The sequence below is a fragment of the Hyla sarda genome, chromosome 2 (assembly GCF_029499605.1).
Source record: "Hyla sarda isolate aHylSar1 chromosome 2, aHylSar1.hap1, whole genome shotgun sequence".
NCBI lineage: Eukaryota > Metazoa > Chordata > Amphibia > Anura > Hylidae > Hyla > Hyla sarda.
Window position 1 is genome coordinate 113,649,415 of NC_079190.1, and position 14,576 is coordinate 113,663,990.

The 14,576-nt window shown below is 43.5% G+C and overlaps 1 protein-coding gene across 8 annotated transcripts in view; it reads right to left on the reverse strand.

Moving 5' to 3' along the window:
- Positions 1 to 609: 609 nt before the first annotated feature.
- TNS2 (tensin 2) overlaps positions 610 to 14,576 on the reverse strand; it is a 181,570-nt gene continuing 167,603 nt past the window's right edge. For all 8 annotated transcript variants that reach the window (XM_056555326.1, XM_056555323.1, XM_056555327.1 and 5 more), the window contains 7 exons: positions 13,631 to 13,720; positions 9,841 to 9,918; positions 9,053 to 9,130; positions 6,461 to 6,626; positions 6,305 to 6,373; positions 5,668 to 5,697; positions 610 to 2,833 (listed from right to left, as the gene is read on the reverse strand). In XM_056555326.1, coding sequence (XP_056411301.1) covers positions 2,692 to 2,833; positions 5,668 to 5,697; positions 6,305 to 6,373; positions 6,461 to 6,626; positions 9,053 to 9,130; positions 9,841 to 9,918; positions 13,631 to 13,720 — 653 coding nt within the window. In that variant the 3' untranslated portion in view covers positions 610 to 2,691. The remainder of the gene's footprint in view (positions 2,834 to 5,667; positions 5,698 to 6,304; positions 6,374 to 6,460; positions 6,627 to 9,052; positions 9,131 to 9,840; positions 9,919 to 13,630; positions 13,721 to 14,576) is intronic.

Here is a 14,576-nt window from a genome sequence, read left to right on the forward strand (position 1 = left end):
CCCAACAGGCGCGACGTCACTGACGCCTTGCTGGGCGCTTGCTTCTGCCCTCAGATCGTCTATGCAGCGCTCCTGTCGGGAGCGCGCATAGATGATCTGCCAATAGCACTGCAGGTAGCTCCGGGGTGTCCTCCTCCCTGTTTACCTATGCATGTGCTACCCAGGGAGGAGGAGGAGTAGTGGAGCATCGCCGGCCTGTCGTGCACGATATTACAGCCGAGACCCGGGACCGATTACAGTAATGGGGGGGCGCACGATGCCAGTGGAGCTGGCCTATGCGCGCAGCCCTAGCTATAAGCGTGCTCGCTCTCGCCTGTTTGATTGACAGGCTGGAGCGAGCACCGCAGTGACTGAATTTCGACTCGTTGCCAGGCTTAAATGAGTCAAAATTCTGTAGGGACGTCACTGCCTAATGCATTCGGCCACTAGGAGGGCGACCCCTAGTGGCCGAATTTAAAAGTGATTTTAAACTGGTTTAAAATCACTTTTTTTAATTAAAGTATATTAGAGATATGTTGTAGTACTTAAGTCCTACATATAATTTTTTTTATTTCATGACAGTGCCCATTGAACTAATTTATGCAGGCTAAAGTCAGCAACTGCTGAGAAGTTCGTGACGAATCGAATTACTGTAAGTTCACTCATCTCTACTTAATATCACTGGAATTATAGATAATAGAATCCAGAATTGAAGGGATGATGGAGTATATGTTTATTCAGACTACCCCCAATATCGTAGAATGTAAACTTATGTTATGAAAATCAATGTGGCCCTAGGAAGCCATTACATTTAGGGAGTTCTCTAGGATTACAGAATTCACACATCAGTAATGGAACACTTGAGCAATTTGATGTTTAGAGCCCTAAACACAGGCACTATGGGAGCACGGAGGTGGTTAGTGCAAAATACAATGTGGGATTTAAATGCAAACGGATGATTGTGAAGATGGCTGCAAGTAAACTTCTGGAAATATATTGTGAAGAGTCTAGAAGACACAACATGGAACCTAGATGGTATCCTTTTCAGCTGTAAGGTTCTAATCAGGCTAAATAAGGTGACATTATAAAGGGCCCTTAAGTAGTGTCCGTAATCATAAATGCTGGGGAAAGTTGTCCACATGTCTGTCCAATGTATGCTTATGATGGATCCTAGAGATGAGCGAACTTCCAGTAATTCGATTCGTCACGAACTGCTCGGCAGTTGCTGACTTTATCCTGCATGAATGAGTTCAGATTTCAGGTGCTCCGGTGGGCTGGAGACGCTCTCCTAGGACTGTATCCACGTTTTCCAGCCCACCGGAGCACCTGAAAGCTGAACTAATCTATGCAGGATAAAGTCATCAACTGCCAAGCCGAGACGTTTGTGACGAATTGAATTACTGGAAGTTCGATCATCTCTAATGGATCCTACTTAGTACATAGGGTACCATAGTAATAGCACATCTGTTTAATTTTATACTGCATACAGCTCAATGGAATGGTATCAAGATCTGCACTCTTTCATCCAGCAGACCCTGCTGCATATGGGTGTCTATGGATCTGTTTATTGTATGGAATGGGACATATCGTACCCCAGTGCTGACGTACACTACTGAACACAGTGTGAAACTAGCCTTAGTTGGATACATGCCAGACATTGACAGGATTTTGGTACATGGTGCAAGATTTACCGGTAAATCTTGCACCATGTTCCCTTGGGTTAATCCCATACCTATATTTCACATGTTCTTATACAGAACGCAGAGTAATATGGTGTAAATAACTTGCCGTTTCTTGTGAATATGTGACAAGCAGTTATGAAGGAGAATCATAGCTAATACTGATCCTACATCAATAAGAACTGTCCAGAAGCATGATAGAACAGATTTCTGTAAGAGAACAATTCAGTTTAATAGCTGTTGAATGAAGTATAGATACATTGTCCAGTGAGGACAACCCTACGGATGTGCATGTGGCTGCATTATTGCTCTGCATAAAAACACTTTTCCAGCCAAATATAGGAGTGTACCCAACTAAGGGAAACCTGGAAAACCTTTCCAAAATATATAGTCCAATTTTCCTGTGATGGGATCTGTTCCTAAACAGGTTGTGGTAACGAGGCCAGAACCTTCTCTGTGAGAAACGTGTATCGTGTGGGTCGATCAGGCTGCCCATTGCTGATCAGTCCTCTACCGTCTATACTGCCATTGTGATCAATTGTTTTTCTCACTGCTTTGGGTTCTCTTCCCATATCTATTATAAAAGGACTGCAGGTTAATGTGGACCAGTTAGACAGTGACCGGCTCAAACCACAAGTACTTGTCTTGAGATGACTAGATAGAAAAATGTGCCTGGTAGCATTGTAAAGAAGCATTGGATATGGTAGTGGAGCAGTATGTCATATAGCTGCATATGTCACCAATAGACAAAAATGGGTACCAAGCGGTATTCACTTTTCTCCTTAATATTACAGTAGAAATACACACATAGCGTGTTCTTATCCATACATATTTCTTTACCAAAACCTTATCCATTTTCCATTGTAGTGTATTGTAGGCAAAAATCTTGTCTGTCCTTCACTTTCTTTGGGGTATAGACCATCTGATCGCTGACTGCCACATACTCTTCACAGCTTGGTTCTTACATCTTTTGGAAGCCACCAGCCGACTTTCTTTAACCATTTCTTTCCAGTTAGTCTCTGGTTTGCTCCTTTTATCTCCGATGTGTGCCAAGCATGACTTTGGTGATGAAGTTGACAATGGCTGACGCTGGCTGTTCAGGGTCTAGCTCTGCAAAGAGATGGCAGACATTCTCTGCTGTGGTTCCTGCTTTCCGGGCCACAAAGCCAAACACCCTGTGAAGCAAATAAAAGCATTGAAGCCTTTAATGTCACGGTTTATGATTGGTAGGTAAATCACAGCCTTTCTGCCTGCGTGATCACTGATCTAGGATGTGTGGCGTTTGTGTACAGTTATGGCCATAATTGTTGGCACCCCTGAAATTTTTCTAGAAAATTGGAAGTATTTCTCACAGAAAAGGATTGCAGTAACACATGTTTTGCTATACACATGTGTATTCCCTTTGTGTGTATTGGAACTAAACCAAAAAAGGGAGGAAAAAAAGCAAATTGGACATAATGTCACACCAAACTTCACAAATGGGCTGGACAAAATTATTGGCACCCTTAACTTTAATATTTGGTTGCACACCCTTTGGAAAAAATAACTGAAATCAGTCGCTTCCTAGAACTATCAATAAGCTTCTTACACCTCTCAGCAGGAATGTTGGACCACTCTTCCTTTGCAAACTGCTCCAGGTCTCTCTTATTGGAAGGCGCCTTTTCCCAATAGCAATTTTAAGATCTATCCACAGGTGCTCAATGGGGTTTAGATCTGGACACTTCAGAACTCTCCAGTGCTTTGTTGCCATTCATTTCTGGGTGTTTTTTTAATGTATTTTGGGGTCATTATCCTGCTGAAAGTTTCAAGATCTCAGATGCAAACCCAGCTTTCTGACACTGGGCTGTACAGTGTGACCCAAAATCCACTGGTAATCCTCAGATTTCATGATGCCAGATTTCATGAAACAACCCCAAAACATCATTGAACCTCCACCATATTTCACTGTAGGTACTGTGTTCTTTTATTTGTAGGCCTAATTCCGTTTTCGGTAAACAGTAGGATGATGTGCTTTACCAAAAAGCTCTATCTTGGTCTCATCTTTCCACAAGATGTTTTCCCAGAAGGATTTTGGCTTACTCAAGTTCATTTTGGCAAAAGTAGTCTTGCTTTTTTATGTGTTTGTCAGCAGTGGGGTCCTCCTGGGTCTCCTGCCATAGTGTTTAATTAAAATGTCAACGATAGTTTGCGCTGACACTGATGCTCCCTGAGCCTTCAGGACAGCTTGAATATCATTGGAACTTGTTTGGGGCTGCTTATCCACCATCTGGACTATCCTGCAATTACACCTTTCATAAATGTTTCTCTTCTGTCCATGCCCAGGGAGATTAGCTACAGTGCCATGGATTGCAAACTTCTTGATAATGCTGCGCACTGTGGACAAAGGCAAATCTAGATCTCTCGAGCTGGACTTGTAACCTTGACACTGTTGATATATTTCCACAATTTTGGCTCTCAGGTCCTCAGACAGTTCTCTTCTCCTTTTTCTGTTGTCCATGCTTAGTGTGGCACACACAGACACACAATGCAAAGACTAAGTGAACTTCTCTCCTTTTTATCTGCTTTCAGGTGTGATTTTTTTATATTGCCCCCACCTGTTACTTGCCCCAGGTGAGTTTAAAGGAGCATCACATGCTTGAAAGAATCTTATTTTTCCACAATTTTGAAAGGGTGCCTATAATTTTGTCCTGACCATTTTTGTAGTTTGGTGTGACATTATGTCCAATTTGCTCTTATGCCTCCATTTTTTTGGTTTATTACCAATACACACAAAGGGAATAAACGTGTATAGCAAAACATGTTACTGCAATCCTTTTCTGTGAGAAATACTTCAGGGGTGCCAACGTTTAAGGCCGTGTGTGTATATAATATGCAAATATTGATATGCTAATTCTAAGAGGAGTCTCATGGCTGTAGACAAGCTAAGAGCTTTTATATGATTATAGAATCCCTTTATGTTCTTTAATCTTAGAATTTACAGTATATGACACAGTATACCTTATAAAACTCTTAAGAGGAATCTCCTTCTGAAAGAGATTCTGTAGCAAGTGGTGGATTGTGCGGTTCTAAGAACTCTAAAAAAAAAAAAAAAAAAAAAGCCAAGAAGTTTTTAGTAGTTGGGGTTTTCATTAAATGTAATTCTGCCATTGGACCTACTTTAGCTCTCGAAGTACTTAAATGAGTTTTCCAGTTTAAAGAACCCAGTTCCAAAAAACGTTTCTCTCTATGGAGGCTTGAAAAATTTGGGAAAAAGTGAAAAATTTGCTTCTTTGGGTTCACTTTATGGCCAATAGACCCTTCTAAAAAAAAAAATAACTCTGGCTGTGGAGATTGCCCGAGAGTTTTAAACCAAGTACGATTTAACCGTCCAGGCTAATGTCCTCTCGGGCTGCGGAGATTGTCGGTATCGGGACATCCCTAAACTCTGCTATATTTTTCGTTCACAGATAAGTAACATATGTATCAACTTAAATCAAAATATCTCCGGATGTTATGCTGGAACATACGTATACAAGTGTATATGCAAACGTAAGAAGGCTGAAATAAGGATGAGTGCAACTTTCTAGTCTGCACCCCATGCCAATTCTACCCTGTTTGGGCTTATTGTTTTATAGCAGTGTTTCCCAACCAGGGTGCCTCCAGCTGTTGCAAAACTACAACTCCCAGCATGCCCGGACAGCCAACGGCTGTCCGGGCATGCTGGGAGGTGTAGTTTTGCAACAGCTGGAGGCACCCTGGTTGGGAAACCCTGATTTAGAGGATTGGTTTTCAAACTGTGGACCTCAAGCTGTTGTAAAACTACATCTCCAGCATACACAGACAGCCAAAGGCTGTCAGAGCATGCTAGGAGTTGTAGTTTGCAACATCTGGAGGCCCACAGTATAGAGACCACTGATTTACAGAAGATGCAATACTTGTCTATAACACATCTAATTTGTTCAGCTGCAACATAGGGCCAGAACAAAAATGTATTTTGCTACATAATAAGGAACCACTGTATCATACATACTTTGATGTTGTCTTGTCTGGATTGGTCCATCTGCAATGAAATGAAACAATACTAATGTAAGTCTCAAAAATACAATGATGCCTTACTCTGGTGGAAAACTTTTTTTTTTTTTTTAAATCAATGGGTGCCAGAAAGTTAAACAGATTTGTAAATGACTTCTATTAAAAAATCTTTACCCTTCCAGTACTTTTTTGCAGCTGTATGCTACAGAGGAATTTCTTTTTCTTTTTGAATTTCTTTTCGTCTTGTCCACAGTACTCTCTGCTGACACCTCCGTCCATGTCAGGAACTGTCCAGAGCAGCATCGGTTTGCAATGGGGATTTTCTCCTGCTCTGGACAGTTCCTAATACGGGCATCAGGTGTCAGCAAAGAGCATTGTGGAAAGACAAAAAAGAAGCATACAGCTGCTAAAAAGTACTGGAAGGGTAAAGATTTTTTTTTAATAGTAGTCATTTACAAATCTGTTTAACTTTCTGGCCCCAGTTGATTTAAAAAAATAAATAAATATTCCACCGGAGTACCCCTTTAAAGGGGTTCTCTGCCCCTAGACATCTTATCCCCCTATCCACCAGTTGATGTGATTTATTTTTCTATGGAGTACTCCTTTAAAAGGAGAATAAATAAAAGGACTGGTACCTGCGATCCTGTGGGTCAGCGCTACAGTATGTTACACTGGAAACAGGATAATGCCGTCTGAAGAACAGTCTATAAGACACAACCAGACTCCAGTTACATTGATGCATAGAATGGTGAAAGCCACACAATGAGGTGCAGGCGCGTGCCCAAACTTACTTGCGCTGGCTGTCAGTCAGTGTGACCCCTTGGTCTGACACCTTGAAATGCACAGTAGTTGCAGTTGACCTCGGGGGGGTTAAGATGGCACTGGATGCCCGAGAAATAGCCTGGGGGCCTGTCAGAGATTCTGTATCCACAGAGCCAAGGTAGAGGACACTGCAAGCTGGGGGGAGGGGAGCGAAGATACAGATAATATCAGGTATTTATTACATTATGCCATGACATATGTCTTACTATATTAACTACGAACAGTGTCACAGCTCTGAAGAGATGGATACAGTGATCCCTCAACTTACAATGGCCTCAACATACAAGAGTTTCAACATACAAGGGTCTTTTCTGGACCATTGTAACTAGAGATGAGCGAACTTACAGTAAATTCGATTCATCACAAACTTCTCAGTTCGGCGGTTGCTGACTTTTCCTGCATAAATTAGTTCAGCTTTCCGGTGCTCCGGTGGGCTGGAAAAGGTGGATACAGTCCTAAGAAAGAGTCTCCTAGGACTGTAGCCACCTTTTCCAGCCCACCGGAGCACCGGAAAGCTGAACTCATTTATGCAGGAAAAGTTATCAACTGCCGAGCCGAGAAGTTCGTGACAAATCGAATTTACTGTAAGTTCGCTCATCTCTAATTGTAACTTGAAACCAGACTCAACATACAATGCTACGGACAGTCCAGATCTGTGATACCTGTCACAACTGGAGGAACTGACCAATCAGAATGGGCATTTTACTGGTAAATCATCTGTATTACTGAAGTGGCTGTCTGGTAGCGCCCCCTACAGTACAGGGAGGAACTACAAGTTCTGTACTACTCCTTACCTGTGCCAGGGTTAGTTGCTCCTTTGGACACCAAGTAAGGGGGGCTCCATTTGGGACACTGTGTGTACTGTATAGGACCCTGAAGAAGCTCCTGTCCTCTACATAAGCCATTGTTTCCCAACCAGTGTGTCTCCAGCTGTTGCAAAACTACAACTCCCAGCATGCCCGGACAGCCAACGGCTGTCCGGGCATGCTTGGAGATGTAGTTTTGCAACAGCTGGAGGCACCCTGGTTGGGAAACACTGACATAGACAGTGATTTACAGCTCCCAGCAGATCATTCTTACTTTTATATGGAAGGACTTGCTTTATCTCTATTAGTTATCTACTTATTTTTCTTTAATCCTCACTTTTTCCTATTTTTGGATGACATTTTGGTGGATTCAGAACCAATTACCAGGTTTCCATAGAGTTATGGTCTCAACATACAATGGTTTCAACATACGATGGTCGTCCTGGAACCAATTAATATTGTAACTTGAGGGACCACTGTACTGGTAATACCTTTACTTTTGAGAAAGAAAAAACAAACCCTTTGGTTCGCTGTGAGGGCTGCGTCGCCTCACTGCTGTGGTTCCCCACCCTCTGCCTGTTTGATAGAAGGGAAATCTGTGGTCTGTGTCCTCATTGCAGCGCTGTGAGCCAAACCTGGCACAGCCTCTACGTGGGCACTGCGATTGACAGCAAGGGAGCATTCTGCATGAGTGCTGCAATAAGAGGTCATGGTGCATGCACAGGTTTACCGTCACCAGGCCCTGTCTATCAAACAGGAAGAGGGGGGAGGCACTGCAGACCCTCGGGCACTCCTCTTTGACACCCGAATACACTGACAGCCAAAGTAATGGTTGTACCAGTATCCTTTTTATTGAGAGCTCTGTGACACTCAGTGGTTTAGTAGTGACTTTCCATATAACAGATGCACTCCAAAGAATAGGGGGATAAGATGTCTGATCTTGGGGTCCCGCCGCTGGGAATTCCCACAATCTCTCCTCCTCCAGCACCCGTCATCTGGTGCACGGAGCGAGCTTCTCTCCGTGCCTGATGACTGACAATGCGGGGGCCGGAGGCTTGTGATGTCATGGATCCGCACCCTTGTGACATCACACCCCGCCAATGCAAGTCTATAGGAGGGGACGTGGCGGGCACCACGCCCCCTTCCCATAGAATTGCATTGGCGGGGTGTGACATCATGAGCCCCTGCATCACCAGTCATCATGCATGGAGCGAAGATGACTGGGGGTGCAGCAGGGGAGATCGCTGGGGTTCCCAGCGGCGGGACCCCATGATGGACATCTTTTCCCCTATTTTTTGGATAGGGAATAAGCTATCTAGGGGTGGAGTACCCCTTTAATAGCCTTGTATGTGATTTCGAAGAGATGTTTTTCTTCCAAAAAAGGCTGGGACCACTTAGGGTGGATTTATTTTAAAAAAAAATTTTTTTTACCTGTAGATTTTGCTGTAAATTAACAAAGGGTGAAGCCTACAGTGAAAATCAGAAATTGATCTGCTGCAGGTTTTAAAATCCGAACTGGAGGTAAATAACCGTGCAAACTATTTCTATAGTATGAGCATAAGATTTGTTCAAAATTTACTATACTGTAAACCATTGCATACTTTTTCCCATGTGGAAATTTAGCCAAACAGTGCCATTGTATTTCACAGGATGGGTTCACATATATTGTGTTATATCAACAACCTCGGAGTACTTCTTTATATATAAAGATTTGTGATATTTCTATGTCTGCATTGTTGTCATCAGCGTACACACCTGCTCCTTGGCGTAGTAAGTCAGCCGCTGTGCTCATATTTGTGGGTACGACAACATCTGAACTCTGCTCTGTCAGATCTATACATGAGGGAGAAGATAAATGCATTGTTAATACAGCCGCAATACAGGGGCAGACTGACCGGCCGGTCAGATCGGACGTTGTCTGAGGGCCCGCAGCTGCCGCCGCTACAGAGAATCCAGGTCACTTGTCCCGGATCCCCAGCAGACACCGCTGCCTTCTCCTGTATGTGCAGTACACGCACATACAGGAGAAGGCATCCCCTCTGTGGGCGGCACATCTGCAGCTTACACAGAGGAGACGTGACCTCCGCCCCCCCCACACAGCGCAGTGCAGACGCCGATGACATCCCTCCACCCTACTGTGGGGGGACCTCGCTACCTCAGCATAAAAGTACTTTTAGAGGGAGTAGGTATGTCCCATCCCAATATATCCATACTAAATATACAGTCATCTTGAAGTAATACAGTGATGGGTTGGATTATTGACTAGTATTACGACATCCTTAAGGCGATGGCTGTTCTCCTTAGTTTTAGAACCCCCTGACATGCTTTCATATTTTGACAGTGACCATTATTATATCTGATATACAGTATACAATTTACAGTACTTGTCTAAATATCCAGCAATATGTGTAAGTGTTCTTGTAAAATGTAGGGATGAGTAGATACGCTTCTTTGAAGTCAGGGGCACACCTCATTGACTACAGGGTGGGACGAGCAAATCAAACAGGTTATTATTGCTGTAGGTATTAGACGGATCAACTTACCTTTGTCAGGGACGCGAAGCCTACAGGGCAGAGACAGAGGAGTGACTGAGTGCTGAGACACCAGGGCTGACAGGCTTCCTAGACACAGGAAAAGAAAGTATTATTACTCGATCTGTACAGTACATCCAATAGCTAATGAGGTAACAATAGTAGGTCAACACATCCTTCACTCCCCTACTAGCAACCACATTCATCTTGTCTATGTTATTTCAATCTGTTATTTCAATACAGCAACAAAAGAAATGGCTGATGCTCATCACTAGATAGGTGGCTGTCAGAAATAACACGATCATACAGAAAAAATGACCTATCCAATCTTCATTCCCAAACTAATAACTTTTGGGGGGACCTTCGGCAAGGCCTTCCAAACATTAGATTATCTGTGAACCCTGTTGGATCTTGTATGATGTGGAAATTAAAATCTAGTGTCATGTTATACCCATTAGTCCTAAAGGATCTTTTGGTTGATACTATAAAATATCTGATCCCTAGAACAAGATTGGTAACTCTGAGGAGGGGGGGAGGGGGGGGGGATATCTTACTGAAAGCGATGTCCCACAGTTAAAGAGACACTCCAGCAAAATTTTAGGTTGGACATTTAATGCTGATGCAGCATTCCTTAGTTTTATCTCAGTTGCATTCATACATTGTGAGTTATGTCATTGCAGCTTGGTTATAAGTCGCAGTCAGAGTTGGGTGGGGTGAGTAGGGGGTTAGCTGCTGCAGAAACCAGTGCAGACACTTGGCCAAACACTTGTGCTGACTGTCAGTAAGTGTGACCTATAAACGTTCATGTGTATGGAGAGATATGGGGAACAAATGTTTGGCCAACTGCTGTAGATGGTGTATAGCTAGCTCCCTTTAGGCACTAGTTAATTTATATAATGTGAATGGGCAGCTTTACATTTACTATAAGGTTTTTTAAATTTTTTTTATTTTAGTTTTCATCCACATCATTCCAGATATTACCCAACCCAAGAAACTGTGACTGTATTACCATTACTGACTGAAGATAAAGACATAGGGGGAGATTTATCAAAACCTGTGCAGAGGAAGAGTGGTGCAGTTGCCCATAGCAACCAATCAGATCGCTGCTTTCATTTTCCACAGGCCTCTTTAGAGGCCTGTGGAAAATGAAAGCAGTGATCTGATTGGTTGCTATGGGCAACTGCACCACAGCAACCAGATTGCTTCTTTCATTTTCCACAGGCCTCTTTAGAGGCCTGTGGAAAATGAAAGCAGCGATCTGATTGGTTGCTATGGGCAACTGCACCACTCTTCCTCTGCACAGGTTTTGATAAATCTCCCCCATAGTGGTGTATTGAAAACCTTTTATAAGGCTGGATTCACAAAAAAGCATTTGCTAAATTTTATGTGCCATTTTTCTTGTAATGTTTTGTTGTAATGTTGACATACACATCATTTTTGTTTTCAATGATTTTATGTGAGTAGTTTTTTGTTTTGTTTTTAAAGATACAACAAGCTGTGGGTTTTGTTTCCGGTTAAAGGACATCTGCAGCGTGATTAACACTTATCCCCTATCCTGTGGAGAGGGGATAAGTGTTTGATCGCGGGGGGTCCGACCGCTGGGACCCCCTGTGATCTCCTGTACGGGGCCGCGGTGTCCAGTGCAGGGAGCGTGCCGGCCGCAGCATGACATTGCATCCGGCACACCTCCTCCATACATCTCTATGGGAGAGGCGGGGAGGCAGCGTTCGTGCCTCCCCGTCTTCCCCATAGAACTGTATGGGGACGGGGAGGAGACGGGGCGTCACAGTCGACCTCTAGGTCGACGCTACGTGCCTTAGCGCTCACCATGAGCGCTAATGGTGGCGTCCCGTTAGGGAGATCGTGGGGGTCCCAGCTGTCGGACCCCCCGCAATCAAACACTTATCCCCTATCCTGTGGATAGGGGATAAGTGTCATACCGCTGCAGTTGTCCTTTAATTTACCATAGGCTGCTCTATACAGCTTCAGAAATGCTAGAAAAAAAATAATAAAAAAATACCACAAAATCACCTGGAAAATACATTACATGTCTTTCTACACGCCACTTTCATTTGTAAAAAAAAAAAAAGTGTGTGTGAACGAGCCCTTAAACCCTTGACTACAAGCTGTGTGTCTATGTAAGATGCCTTTGTCTGAAAACTGCAAAGAACATTACCGCATACTGTATTTCACTCTATGATATGTAACTAAAGATTATTTTGTCTGGGGCCATAGTTCCCACCATGGATTTTTCACCAACATCTGAGAAAACCACATAAAATTTCACCGAGCCACAAAACCAGTAATGTAGAGGGAAAAGCAGCGCAGCCCACGCAGATATGACTGTAAAATCCACAGCCAGACAGGAAATCTCCACAGCCCAAAGAATTATGACTGGACAGCCCCGATCCCACCGCTGAAACACAGAATCCCTCATTCATGGTTCCAGGCAGATAAAACCAATTAACCGGCTAACAGAAACCTCAAAAGAATAAATCAGGATGGAATTGGAGAATAAAGCACACACAGGCTGCAATGGAGGAATCGCTTGTATAGAATCAATTGTAGGAGCCAAATATTAAAGTGTCTTGTTATCCCTCCTGTGGCCAAAGAAAAATACATCTGGTCTTCCCTGGTTACATCACTACTTGGGAAACACGTTGGAGGAAGTTTAATGTGAGGATATGGAGCAAAACACATTCAAGAGATTTCTACTTTAGCCTCAACAAACCATTCATTCTGTGTTTACACATTGGGAGCGGGGCTGTCTTTAATGTGGGGGGCTTTTCTTGCCCCACATTTAGGACGACCCTGGTGAGTGGCAGAACAGGGGACTTTCGAGAGCAGATCATGGCAGGCATTACAACACATGGTTCAGTAACTCTTCACTGCCCGCAAACGTTACTGCTCCTGTTAGCCATATCTGTCGGCATCCCACTGAAAATAGTATGGAGAAATATACTGTTAACGGGAGCAGCGGACCCTATTGATTTCTATGGCTGAATGAAGTCACCTAGGGACTCCATCCCGGACATGTGCTATTTCAGAAGCGCAGTGGCCCATGTTTTTGAGTCCATCGAAAACAGACAATATCTCCTGAACAGAGTCATTAGGTGACTTCATTCGGCCATAGAAATCAATGGGATCCACTGCTGCTGTTGACAGAGTATGTCGGCATCCCGTTTTAATTTAGAATGCTAAAATAGTAAATGTCCTTTGTTATGACATGGAAGAGGGAATTTATTGCTGTACAACCCCATGGGAACTGCATGAAACATGTAAATTCTCCTCTTTTATCTGACATGTTCTTCAATGACTATATATTGGAGTAGTGCCTAGAAGCTAATATTGGTATGGGGGTTATCGATAACTTTAAAGGGGCACTCCGCCCCTAGACATCTTATCCCCTATACAAAGGATGAGCTTCACTCCATGCCTGATGACTGGCGATGCAGGGGCCGGAGGATCGTGACGTCATGGCCCCGACACCCCGTGATGTCAGGCCCTGCCCCCTCAATGCAAGTCTATGGGAGGGGGCATGGCAGTCGCCACGCCCCCTCCCATAGACTTGCATTGAGGGGGTAGGGCCATGACGTCACAATCCTCCGGCCCCTGCATCACCAGTCATCAGGCACGGAGCGAAGCTCACTCCATGTACCAGATGACAGGGGTTCCCAGCGGCAGGACCCCCGCAATCAGACATCTTATCTCCTATCCTTTGGCTAGGGGATAAGATGTCTAGGGGCGGAGTACCCCTTTAAGGGTAATGTATTGCAACCAGGAGAATCAGTTTCACACTTACCGAAGTAGGGTTCAATAGGAGAACCTTTAATTTTTACACCTCTGGGCCCTTTCTCTATGAGAAAGTGACGGACCAACTGCTCAGAAGGATCTGCAGATAGAAATAACTTCATGTTACAAGCTATATCTACAAATATATGTACACCAAAAAGCATCCTGTGGGACAAAAAATCCCAGCAGGGAAATACCAAACTAGTAATAAATTCAAGTATATACACCAAAAAAAGATTATTAGATATCCACAACAAGTAATAGGAAACGTACAAAATCTTTATTAATCACATTGACCATGCATAAAAACACAGAAAAGCAAAGAAATGGCACAGCAAAGTAACCCCATGGATAGCATATACCGAAGGTAAGCCGTAACAGAATATAGGTAAGTAGTCCAGATGCAAGACGTCCTTCAGAGGGCTAGGGGGCCACAGGAAATAAAGTAAAGTAATGTAAAGAGTACACTGGAGGCATAGATCTGACTAATACATCAATACCATATGACATGATAGGTCTTACACAGGGACATGCACAACCCCTACATATGTTTTGCTCCTTCAAGCTTCCTTAGGGGGCGTCGCCCCCTGAGGAAGCTCGAAGGAGCGAAACATATGTAGGGGTTGTGCATATCCCTGGGTAAGACCTATCATGTCATATGGTATATGGTATTGTTGTATTAGTCAGATATATGCCTCCAGTGTACTCTTTACCTGACTTTACTCCATTTCCTGTGGCCCCCTAGCCCTCTGAAGGACGTCTTGCATCTGGACTACTTACGTATATTCTGTTACGGCTTACCTTCGGTATATGCTATCCATGGTGTTACTTTGCTGTGCTATCCATGGTGTTACTTAACTTTTCTTGGCTTTTATATATTTTTGTGTATGGTCAATGTGATTAATAAAGATTTTGTACGTTTCCTATTACTTGTTGTGGATATCTAGTAATCTACA